This window comes from Podarcis filfolensis (assembly GCF_964270895.1).
Source record: "Podarcis filfolensis genome assembly, chromosome: 2".
Lineage (NCBI taxonomy): Eukaryota > Metazoa > Chordata > Lepidosauria > Squamata > Lacertidae > Podarcis > Podarcis filfolensis.
In genome coordinates, this window is record NC_139605.1 from 36,720,226 (window position 1) to 36,733,186 (window position 12,961).

The following is a 12,961-nucleotide window of genomic DNA, read 5'->3' on the forward strand; positions in this document are numbered from 1 at the left end:
TTTTCAATAAATCCAAACTGGGTATAAAGCTTGAGGCCCAAGACCCTATAATTCAGATGATGTCCATAGTATTTGATTCATAACTAAATTCTGTCTTATCCAAAAGGTATTTAAGGCCCTCATTTTATTCAGCTTTTAACCTTTTCTGATTTTTTTTTAAAAAGAAAACAACTAAAGGATAGGTTTACAGAATAAACTTATCTACATGTCCAAATTCGGAAAAATACCCATTTTTCAAAAAGCCATCTTAACACACAAAAGCGATGGAAAATATTAAGCACCAGAATTTCTTTAGAACAATTCCTTTGTTCTTCCTGACTAATACTTTTGAAGAGGCAGCAGCAGCTTCCCTCTGCTTTGCTAGGTGGTTATCAGTCAAATACTATCCTATGCAGAAAGTCCATGTGTTCCATTCCACCTTGCTTTTTCCATTGAGCTCACATTGTGGTATATTAATATGAGTCTTGTTTCTTCTATATCACACAAGTATGCTAGATATGAAGTCAAAAGAGCAGCAGGCTCACCAAAGTCCATAGCTCTGGATTTGCAGAGAGGGGGAAAAACCCTGTCTGCCAGTGGACAATTTGCTCTAAAAAAACCTTTGTGTCTGTTAGAGGGAAGAACAAAAGGCAGAGCTGCTTCCTCTCATACACCAGACCCCCGCCCACCTCCTCCGTGCAAGCAGAGATTTCTCTTCTACGAGAGAAATGTGATAATGAGGACAGTCCCACAGATCTTGATGGCAGAAGTAACCTACCTTTGATAGCTGCCTCCTGAGGCTGAAGCGCTGGACCATGGTCACCTTTTTTCTCCAGACAAAGCAATCCACCAGGGGAATGGGAAGGGAAAAGCAAAGAGCAAAGAAGACAGACTGACAGCTGTCTAAAACTGTGTCAAGCAACACATCCTGCAGACTACTGGACGGGCGAACTCCAAGGGGAACCCTCCCAGTCTTAAAACTTCAAATCAGTTCATTGTTCTTCCAAAAAACGAGCTTGTGAAACATGCAGGCAAAGACAGCAGGGAATGAGAGGAGGGGCAGAATCCTGGAGCTGATCACCCTTGTGCCAAGCTTTTTTAACACTTCCTGTGAGTCAGCTGTGAGGGGTCCTGACAGATGGACCACCCCCCTCTCTAGATTCATTAGCTAAATGTTGCCGCGGAACCACCTGAGCCTTGGACCGGACTGACTCGCTGCTCTAGTTAATTCAGGGTGCGGTTAGCAGGCATGTGCCTGAAGTACCGGTAAGAGGGTAAACAGCCAAAACAATCCTCACTAAGATTTAAGCAGCCTCCCTCTTGTGGGTGTCAGCTTTATAAAAACACATGCAAGATCTACGCTTCTACCCTTGTTGCAAAATGCAGCCTAGCTTGCTCAAGCCTCAGAGGGTAGGTGGGGGTGGGGAGATAGATGGTTAACAATGGCTCAGAGGAAGCAAGACTCTCTCCTACTCTGGGCTCAGCAGCTGCAGGGCTGTGCCTAGTACTACTGGCTACACATTTCCTCTTATTCACATGCTGAGGTCTCACCTCTCTGAGCAATCATCAGGTACAACCACACATACTACAGCAATGACATCAACTTTGCTCAACTCCAAAGCAAATTAGAGGTGTTTGCTTTGCTTCAAGGGGCTAAAAAAAGCAGCAAATGATTAACAAGAAACAGAGGTCTGTTGCAGCACTCACAAGAGCCCAGACAGCATCACGCCAGAGAAAATATTTAAAGAGGAGAATATTTTACCACCAGCTTAAATCTTTTCACTCTGTTGCTTCAAACTATACCTAACAAAAATCTCACTTGGAAAACTGAATTCAAGAACTGGAACTTTTGACTGATGTCTGTGCCCCACAACTCTGTCTGCCCTTGAGGAAGTAAGCATACAGTGACATTCGCACCACTTGCAAGTAGCAAATTGCTAGACCAGAGACTGCAGACAGAACAGCAGAATGAGGTGCAGGTTACATTTCCAACTACTACACAAGTGCATGTGCACATCATCCAGAATTATTACAGCCTTTTTGGTTTTGCATGCACAGAGCACCCACATATAGTTCTGCAGCACTAGTTCAAGCAGGGTCATTTACTATGTGTTTGCTTAATAAGCCATCACACAATGGGGCCCAACCTAGTCTAGGCTTTAGGCACTGATGCAATACAAATAAAGGGTTTTCAAAGCTGGAGAGGATGACATCCTTAACTCATTCCCTGCCACCTCCAACATGTGTAGCTCAGAAGCTATGTTAAGAACCTCTGAATGGGTATGGAAGCTTATTACACGTGGTCTAAGAATTTGAAATCTTTTAACTGAAACACATTGCATGTTCTAGAAATCTAGAATGAAAACAGCAGGGACAAATCTTAAAATATGGCTGAACTGTGTAGCCATCGTGACCATGCTAACCACACTGATTGCAAAGCATACCAAAGATCAAATATTAACTCTTCCAGAGTACAGTGGTACCTCAGGTTAAGAACTTTATTCGTTCTGGAGGTCCGTTCTTAACCTGAAACTGTTCTTAACCTGAAGCACCGCTTTAGCTTACGGGGCCTCCCGCTGCTGCCGCGCCGCCACAGCATGATTTCTGTTCTTATCCTGAAGCAAAGTTCTTAACCCGAGGTACTATTTCTGGGTTTGCAAAGTCTGTAACCTGAAGCGCCTGTAACCCGAGGTACCACTGTAATTTAACATCCCTGGGTGTTAAACACATGGAAACATTTTTACATGCATTTTCTATGGTCCCATCCCCCTGCCCCAATGCTGTCTTTCCATTTGTGGAAGATTTTGTTTTAGTAAAGGGGTTTCTTTCCCCCTCCCCCAAGTTTCCTCTTTCTCCTAAAGCTTCCTGTGTCACCTACCAGACTGTTCAAAGGTCCCACATACTTTCTGGGTCAGATTTTGAAGTGTACAGAAGGATATAGAGGAGAGAGGGAATCAGAAAGAAAATACTCCCGCTGAATCAACAAGCCTTATTAGAAAACAGAAACACTGAAGACAACCCTATATCTATTCACTCTTTTTCCATCAAACATCTTATTGTATCAGCCATGGAAGCTAATTTTGTTTTCCTTCCTGACATTCTTGCATAAAAATTGAGTTCATCATTAAGGTTGTTTCAAAGATATACTTGTGATAGCTTCTTACTCCATGTTAGATTTTGATACAATCCAAGTACAGACAGTATAACTTGGTTTTTCTAAAAATCTTCACCATTGTCGATTGACCAGTTTCTTGCATTCGTGATGCATCTGATCAGCTGAGTCACTGACAGGTCTGACTCAAGCTTTATCACCATTGGAGGCATCAAGGACTGCCATCCATTCATCTCCATCCACAACAGGAGAGCATCTAAGCTACTCTTACTTGGTGTAGAGAGTGTAAGAGGAAGTTGGACTGCTTCTTCACTTTCTGGAAGATTTGTGTGATGTAGGAATATCAAGTACCAACTCCAAACTTCTGCACACCGAAGGACTGAGGAGCACACACAATTTGCACAAGTTGACTGGGAAAGTAGCAGTTCTTTCACTTGTTTGAGATGCCTAGCATGAAGGGAAACATCAGACCCAGTCTGTCACACAAAGTACTTTTCTGCCTTGTATATCTGAAAAGAGGCAACTTTGCCTCCCTTTCATTCAAGTACCACACAACCAGCAAGGGGATTGAGAGCTGTCTACAAAGTTTGACATTCTCCATTCTGCCCACTGTTGTGGGGACTTCATACCATGTCATGGTCAGGTTGGCACTGGACACGGAGGTCTTCACTTTCTCAAATTACCAGAGTATTATATGGTCAGTAACAAAGCAGCACATAAAGTTCAGCTTTATATACTGTTATAAGAATTCTAAGGTCTCAAATATATAATAAATATTCATAAACACACACATGTCTAAATATATAAACCAAGTGTCTGAAATAGTAGAGGAGAACAATCCTTAAGCCATTTTGACACTCCCCATTACCTCAAATATTCCTCTGCAGTAAGGGAGGGAAATCCTTCCCCATAGTCTTTTCGCTTACAAATCCTGTCTTAAGGGTGTATTTGTGTATGAATAGGGTGAGCCTGTGACCTAGATTCAGGAACTAAAGTATTCACCATCACGAAAGAATGGCCAGGCTGTCCAGGTAATGCAATCAGTGACCATTATCAGGTATCCCGGCAGACAGGATTTCTGCTGTAGACTGCCTCCTATGATGTATGCATGATGATTTTGGGGTGGTCTTTGACTAAGGGGGTTGGGCAATGTCAAAAGTCTTTAAAGGTTCCTGCAAACTTTTGGTCATGGGCTCTCCCTCCTTGGAAGGAGGGGAGGGAACTCTGTCGCAACAGAAAAATAAATATCTGCCTTGCTTTCCACTGAATCCTGCCTTCATCCATTTTTCTCTGACCGATTATGGAGTTGGGGGACTCAGCATCCCATGGGGAGTTGGGCAGCAAAAGTCAAACCCCTATTTTTAACTTCAATTCATTTACTTAGCAATGTCAAGAACACAAGTATCCTATGCTTTATTACATGAAGTTGAATTACAATTTACTACTAACCCATTTCGGGTGTAATTCTCTTGCCTAACGCTGCATGGGGTTAACAGCTGCTGGAACAAGCAACTGTCTCCGCATTAACCTTTGAAGCAACACAGAAGTAGTAAGTCCAGTATAACCTGTTTAACAATGCTTAACATTTTTCAACTATAGCTTGGGAAAGGACTGAATTCAAATGGTTGATAATTAGGTTTCACATTGTACTTGCTTGCATTATACATGCAATCTTACCTCTGCGTATTTCATGATCCAAAGTAGAACTAAAGAAAAAATTCCAGAACTTTTCCCTTCCAACCTTTTTTTACATTTGAACCCCCATGAAACCCAAGTCTATGCATATTTATGTGGAGGCACATCTCACTGTGTTCAGTGCAGCTCACTCCTGCACAGGATTACAGGCTTCAATCCACAGCCCAATTTACCTTTGAGAACTCTTACTTGCATACCTTATTTTCTTTTTCAAAAGACAGCTATAATATCATGAGAATGTTGCAATCATGAGCATTTAAACTATTTTAAAGTTCTAAATCACCGTATTTTTCCATGTATAAGACTAGGTTTTTTGACCAAAAAATTAAGTTTAAAATTGGGGCTCATCTTATACACGGGTAATGCTGAGGGGTGTTTTCTTAATTTGAAGTCCCCCAAAATTGGGGGTGTCTTATACATGGAAAAATATGGTATGTATTTTAGGCTAGTGCATATACCGTACTTTTCGCACCATTACACTCAGTTTTTTTCGTCTAAAAGGTAAAGGGAAATGTGTGTGCGTGTTATGGAGCGAATGCAGGCAGGAGGAACCGCTCTTGCTGGCTGTTCGGCAGCCTCTCTTCCTCCGCTTGGCTGGCTGAGAAGCCGGCAACAGCTGAGCAACAGCTGAGTGTTGGGAGACAGCCTCTCTTCCTCCTGCCTGCCTGCTCTATGGCTTTTTGGCGAGGTGGGAGAAGGGAGGCAGCTCGGAAGCCAGCAAGAGCTGCACGCAGTGTGTAAAAGCCAAGGTGGGGAAAGGGAGACAGCCTCTCTTTCTCCTGTCTGCCTCCTCTATGGCTTTTTGGCGAGGTGGGCGCTCGGAAGCCAGCAAGAGCTGCACGCAGCGTGTAAAAGCCAAGGTGGGGAAAGGGAGACAGCCTCTCTTTCTCAGTGTCTGCCTGCTCTATGGCTCTCCCTTACACAAATGTAAGCGGCTCTTACTCTGCTTTCTTTACAATGAGCCAGAAGGAGGGACAAAGAGGCATCCCCTTCCGTCCCTCCCCCAGCACCTCACCGGTAAATTCAAACAAAGCCGCTTACAAGGCTCCTGTCCCTGAGTCTCCTCCTCCTCTTTTTGCTCCCGTTCGAGGCAAGGCAGCTCCACAAATGTGAGTTCCCCCTCTCTCTTCCTTCCCTCCCTCTTCCAACTTCAAAAAATATTGGGGGGACAGCCAGGTAAGCCCCACTCACATACCACAATGGGGGATGGGGGATGACTCCCTCAAATATTTAATGGGGGGGGGTGAAGGCATCTAGGCCCATAGGAGTTGGCTGCTTTGCCTAGGACAAATGTGAGCTCTCCATCTCTCTTCCCTCCCTCCCTCCCTCCTTCTTCCAACTTCAATAAAATATTGGGGGGGCAGGTCACAGACTGCAATGATCTCAAGACAAAGTGCATGCACACTGGTACCTTATATGAATGGCAATGCCCATCAGCATGGGGGGATGATGACTTTAATGGGGGGGTGAAGGCACCTAGGCCTATAGGAGTTGGCTGCTTTGCCTAGGACAAGTGTGAGCTCCCCCCCCCTCTTCCTTCATCACTGTATTGGAGATGTCATACATTACTGAGAGTTCCTTCATTCACGTGGTTACAAAACACGGATCCACATGGATCCTCAGGATTTTTGCACTGGGTCACCCCAAATTCACCATCAGATCACATAGCATGTCCATGGCTACAGCATGCACCAAAAAAATCAAGCACCCACTGTTGCCTGGGGCCGCAGTGGTGCAAAAACGTGGTTACAAAGTACGGATCCACGTGGATCCTCAGGATTTTTGCATTGGGCTACCCCAAACTCACCGTCAGATCACATGTCTGTGGCCACAGCATGAACCACAAAAATCATACATCCACTGTTTCGTTTAGAATATTTTTTTTCTTGTTTTCCTCCTCTAAAAACTATGTGCGTGTTATGGTTGGGAGCGTGTTATAGAGCGAAAAATACGGTATCTACTGTACAAATTAAACTGCATTCTAACTGCTCCTGGAGAGAGGGTTGTGTGGCCCAAACTGGGATGGTGGCAGTGTAAATCTTCGTTTTCTGCCCTTCCATCAACTCCCATGGGATGGATGTAATTCTGTCTGCATTTCTGGTGGTGTAAATTACTGCAGGCTCTGTGGACAGGACCAGGGAATGAAGGTAGTTCATTGCAGAGTTCCCTATTTGGTGACTCTTGCCTCAGGCAGGCCTTATGGCAGAGGTGAAGCCAGCCATGTCCACCTATTACTTACCTGACATTGTATGTGCATTCTGTTCCTTCTTTGCAGCAAGGTTTACATTCAGCACTGTTTAATCAGAGGTCCAAAGTGGAGCTGATCCCAGCTGGAAGTGCAGCTTGTACTTTGTGCTAAATATAAAGAACACCAATGGAAGCCCACTGCATTCCAGCAGACATGTGTCTATCTGGTGGATACACGTCAGTGACTGAAAGGTGGACACTTATAAAAACTGAGCTATGGAGGATGGTCAGTATTGGATCTTTACAGCTCTTTTCAGACTATGCCAGCCACTACAACTGATGGCAAATTTGATTGGATTCCTCTGGTTCAATGGAACTGTCTTTGCTGAACCACTGAGATGGAAGATCACCCACATATTTTGCCCTATGTACTTTAAATCATGTTTTAAGTGTCTGGGTATGATTTTATTTGGATTTATTGGGATTACCCTCAAAAACCATCACCCCAAATAAGTCTTATCTATTGTCAGATACTGACTTTGACTTATAATGTGTCTTTTTGCACTGGCTGCTAAAAAGGATGAATGGAAAGGTGCTTTCAGGGGTAGCTATAAATTATCATGGTGATACAGCACTTTGATTATAATTTGATTATTCATTTTATTGCTTTCTTATCCTTTGTTTTATTACTTGTTCTTTATCCTTTATTCTGGTTTGCAATGTTTGTATTTGCAAACGTTGATTTGTTGTGGGCCTTGAGCCTGTTTGAATTTTTGCAATGGCCTTTGACCACAGGTAATAAAAGTATGACCTGACTGACCAGGTTGCCACTGATTACATACAAGTATTCTGGACAAGAAAAATACGTGTGCTTTTTCTAGTTTTACTCACTGTAAAAAGATATTTCATCACTGTAATATCATCAAGTGTCTCCTTAGAAATATGAAAAGCATGGAATATGCCAAACACCCACTTGATTTTAATTTGGGTTGACAGGATTTTGCTTTTGCTTGTTTAATATAAAAATCACATCAAAACTAAGCACCATACAAAGAAAGAGATGCTATCCAGGTACAACTGAAAGGATGCAGAACAGCCATCACTAGATGTGCAAAATTTCCAGAAATTCTGAAGCCTTTTCCTGTTCCCCCTCCTCCCCTGCAAATAAAATGGAAATTTTGGGGTAAACTGGAAAGTAAGCAATACCTTCTGGCACCCTTTACAAGCCGAAAGCCACTTTACTTCTTTAGGAATATAAAATCTATTATGGTGATTTTGTAGTGAGCACACTAGTTGAGCAAACACCCAAATAATGCTAGCCTTTGAAGCAGCATTAGCCCAACAAGAAGAAAACATGCCTTTGGAAACCTAGCCCCAGTTCCTTATCAGCCACCTAGATGCAAAGCCCCAGGCTTCTGTCATCTTCTAGCCACCGGTGCCCATTACAGAAAACAATGTGATTTCATTTCACAGTAAATAAACTGGAGCAGGGGTAGCCAACATGGTACCCTTCAGATATTTTGGACTACAGCTCCCATAATTCTTGACCAATGGTTCTGCTTGCATGAACTAGTTACTCATAACTTGGCTTGAACCTTGTTCTGTTCAACACTAAAGTTTGTTTACTTCTGTCTTCCAATTACATACACATCCTACTTATTCAGGATTACTATATACCACCACTGTACAGCAATTAACAGCCCCACACTATCTATCTATCTATCTATCTATCTATATATATATATAGGGAATATATGAGAAATGAATTCACAGGGAGTGGGAACGTGAAGGAGAAGAATCACAATATGAAATAAACTGGGGTCACTTCAAAGTATGGATCAAGAAGGCCAGATGGGCATCAACTATTAAAGGATCAATCCTAACAGAAAAAGACTACAAGCTCCATTTGTCATCTACCACTTTATGCCAAAACATTTTCAGAACAACAACCTATAGTCCCTTCTGAAGTATTCTTTCTTTTTCTTCCAGGTCCTGAGTGGTAGGCCTATTCTTGCTTACAGATATCACCTATATCCAAATCAGATAGTCATCAATGGCAGCAGGCCACAAAATGGACATACAAATCCAGAAACTGTCCCTTCCAAAAAACCAGAGTGGTCACTCTATTTTCCTATCTACTTTTGCTCGTTCACCAGCAAAATCTTGCTCTTTCCTTCAATGTTGGGTTCATATTATTATTATTATTATTATTATTATTATTATTATTAATCACATATCTCTGCATACACATGACCAGTTCATGCATCTGATAGTGGACTCGGGCAAAGGATTATACCATGCTTTTTCATCAATTACAATACAGATTTACCTTTTTCAGAAACAGGGATCTCAGCCTTTCTTCTTCTTCTAAAATCAGGGTACATATTAAACTTCAATTATCAAGATCCACTATATTACATATTTCTAAACTAGTTAGCTAGACATTACCATTACAGGTTTACAGAGAGGCACAGAGAGTATTTAAAAGGTTAATAGTTCAAGCTTCAGATAAATAAATGATACTTTTTAATAGGGCATTTAAGCAGCCTGAGAAGGAAGAAGAACAGCTAAACCAAGGAAATTGTGTTATTTGACAAGCACCTACCTAAATGCAGTGGGATGAGTTCAACATTGCATTGAGGGGATTGTTCTATCTGCAAGCATTTCTTCTGGATAGATGGAACTATTTCCCTTCACCCCCACAAGCTGCTCAGGGGGTTTTCCAGACTCTCCCAAACAAATTTGAGGAGGGTGTGGGGATGCACAGCTGATGGAACTCCTGATGTGCTAGCAGGACTTGTTGCAATGGCTTCCACTGGGACAACTACTGGGTTGAATCTGGCCCAGGGTGCACTGCTTTCAAATTAAGTGAAGATTCCAAAAGACTGATACAGTGGTACCTCTGGTTGCAAACGGGATCCGTTCCGGAGGCCCATTCACAACATGAAAAGAGCGCAACCCGCAGTGGCGCGTCTGCACACGTGTGGGTTGTGATTCACCACTTCTGCGTATGTGTGTGATGTCATTTTGCACTTACGTGTGAGCGGCGAAACCCGGAAGTAACCCTTTCCGGTACTTCCGGGTCACCGCAGGACGTAACCTGAAAGAACCTAACATGAAGCGGATGTAACATGAGGTATGACTGTACAATGCTACAAAACCCATTAGGCTACTTTCACTAGACTGCCATAGATTTAATACCACAACACCCTCACAGTTATTCCTGAAACAGATTCCAAGTATTTTGATCCAGAAAGTCTTACTGGGTGTAAAATGAGCACACTTTATAAATAAAGCATTCACAGAGCATCAGCACACCATTTCTTAGCTCCATTTCTTTGAGTTCAACGAAATGCAGCAAGGCATTATTTTGAAACATGCTTTAGGCAGAATAACAAACCTACAACAGATTTCAATGACTCAGGCAATCAACATTCATGAAGCCTAAGGAGAGTGATAAAGATAGTAATGAGGCTTCTAATAATACCAGCAGCCTAAGGAAGACATATGCAACCAATATTTACAGACAGTCCATCTGAAGGTGCTTCCAGATAGTCTTCATGTTGCAAACAGGTTATTCAGATCCTCTTCACCCCCCAAAATGAGGTGACAGAGTAGAAATTAAGTCTAGAACAGTTGCACTCATACACTATTGCAAAGGAGAGCAGAAGCAATGCAACACATTGCACAGTCTGAAGTTGGCTGCTGCTGCCTTCTGCTGTCCCCACTATCTTCTGCCACCCTTCCTCCCTAACCTGCAGGCCCTGTTTGGAGAGCCATCCATGCCACTCTCCAAGGAAAGGGTCCCGGAAACAGTCTGGGCCACTGTCCTTGCCAGAAAGTTAAACTTTCAATAGGATTTGCCAGTAGTAGAAAGTAGAAGTGGCACGGATGATGTCTAAGCCCACCTCATCTACAATTCCTTGCTCTTCCCTCAAAAGTTGCATTGAGTCTAGAGGCCTGCTAGGAGTGTCACTAACTTGCTTGCCTCTTGCAGCAGCAACACTCTTGTGGTGGCAGATACATAAGAGAAGCTCTGCTACATTAGAGCAAACACCTATCTACTTCAGGTGATTCCCATTTCCCCCAGTGTCCTATGGGAAGTCCACAGGGAAAAAATAACCCTCTATTACTGCTTTCCCCCAGCAATTGGTATTCAGAGTCATGCTGCCTCTGATTCTTAAGGAAACAGCCATTGTGACAAGTAATCACATATACCATAAATCTATGAATTCGTTGAAACCCCTTCTAAAGTCATTTAACCGACTGGTAATTCCATATTGACCTATGCAATGTATGTATTCCTTTTTTCTGTCCTGAATCTTCCACCAACTCTACATCTTAGATTTCTCTTGGTTTTGTATCAAGAAAAAGTTCATTTTCTAATGATTCCTAACATGCAGTACAGTGGAACCTCGGTTTTTGAACATAATCCGTTCGGGACGTCTGTTCGACTTCTGAAATGTTCGAAAACTGAGGATCAAAGGGCTGTCAGTAATTCAATGGGGAAAATTGAGAAACACGCATCGGAAGCTGTTAGACTTCCGAGGTGAGTTCAAAAATGGAACCATTCACTTCCAGGTTTTCAGCGTTCGGTTTTTGAAACTTTTGGCAGCCTAAGACGTTTAAAAACCCCACAGGTATGAAATTTACGACATGTATTGCCCTAAGAGAGAATTTAATGAAAACGATTTACAGGTGGTACATGACACCAATCAAGCTTGCAAAAATTTATAATTTACCTGATAATAAATGTTGGAAATGTAATGAGACTGAAGGTACATTCTTTCACCTTTGGTGGACATGCCCAAGGATTAAGACATTCTGGGAGATGATTTATAATGAAATGAAAAAGGTATTTAAATATACCTTTCTGAAGAAACCAGAGGCCTTTCTCCTGGGCATGGTGTGCCAATTGGTGCCAAAGAAGGACAGAACTTTTTTTATGTATGCAACAACAGCAGCAAGAATACTCATTGCGAAGTATTGGAAGACACAAGATTTACCCACCCGGGAAGAATGGCAGATGAAGTTGATGGACTATATGGAACTGGCGGAAATGACTGGCAGAATCCGAGACCAGGGAGAAGAGTCGGTGGAAGAAGATTGGAAAAAAGTTAAAGATTATTTACAGAAATACTGTAAAATTAATGAATGTTAGAAAAATGTTGGAATGAAGTTATATGGCTTTAGCAGAAATGTTATAAGGAATTAAGTACAAATAGATTTTTAATGTAATAAGGGAAAAAATAAGGTTAGAATAAGTTAAGATAAATTACAGGACAGAAAACAGAGGAAGATGGAAAGGAATTGCTGAAACAGTTAATTGAAGTGGAATACAAAAAGGGAGGTGTGAGGAGGTCATGGAAACAAGTGAATGAAAGTTAAGATATTGAAATTATTGGATGTGTTCTAAATTGTGTTTGTTTTGTTCTGTTAATTTAATGTTTTGTGTTAGTGTTACGTAGTGTTTTTGTTTTTGTATTGTGTTGTATTGTTTTGTTGAATTTTTTTTTCTTTTACTGTATAGTCTTTAAACTGTTAATAAATATTTTTTTAAAAAAAAAACAAACGTTTAAAAACCAAGGTTTGACTATACGTACACCTTTTTCAAAGGCACAATACACTAAGTTGATGTTTTAACTAAGCTACCCATCAGGACTACAAGATCCAATTCCTGGTTAGCTGCTGTCAGTTTATATTTGATCTGTGTACAGTGGTATCACCACTTGCGGACGGGATCAGTTCCGGAGTGCCACTCGGATCCCAAGGTTTTTGCTACCGGAGGTGCCTGTTCTGCGCATGCGCGTGGCACAGTAGAGCACTTTTGTGCATGCGGCAAAACCTGAAAAAATACTTCTTGGTTTGCTGCGTTCACATCCTGAAGTTTACGTAATGTGAGGTACTACTTTTTATATGTGAATTTAAGTTTTTTACACCAATGCTCATCACCTTACACTTCCTTACATTGAACTGTATTTGCCTGTT

The 12,961-nt window shown here is 41.9% G+C and overlaps 1 protein-coding gene across 8 annotated transcripts in view; it reads right to left on the reverse strand.

Annotated features, from left to right (window-relative positions):
• Positions 1-12,961, reverse strand: part of TMCC1 (transmembrane and coiled-coil domain family 1) — a 107,141-nt gene that overhangs the window by 62,443 nt on the left and 31,737 nt on the right. Inside the window, exon 1 of one of the 8 annotated variants that reach the window (XM_083602735.1) lies at positions 758-1,284. The exons of the other annotated variants lie outside the window; for them this stretch is intronic. Within the exon in view, the coding sequence (XP_083458861.1) occupies positions 758-796 (39 nt within the window). The 5' untranslated portion in view covers positions 797-1,284. Of the gene's footprint in view, positions 1-757; positions 1,285-12,961 lie in introns of those variants that run through there. 8 annotated transcript variants of the gene reach the window in all.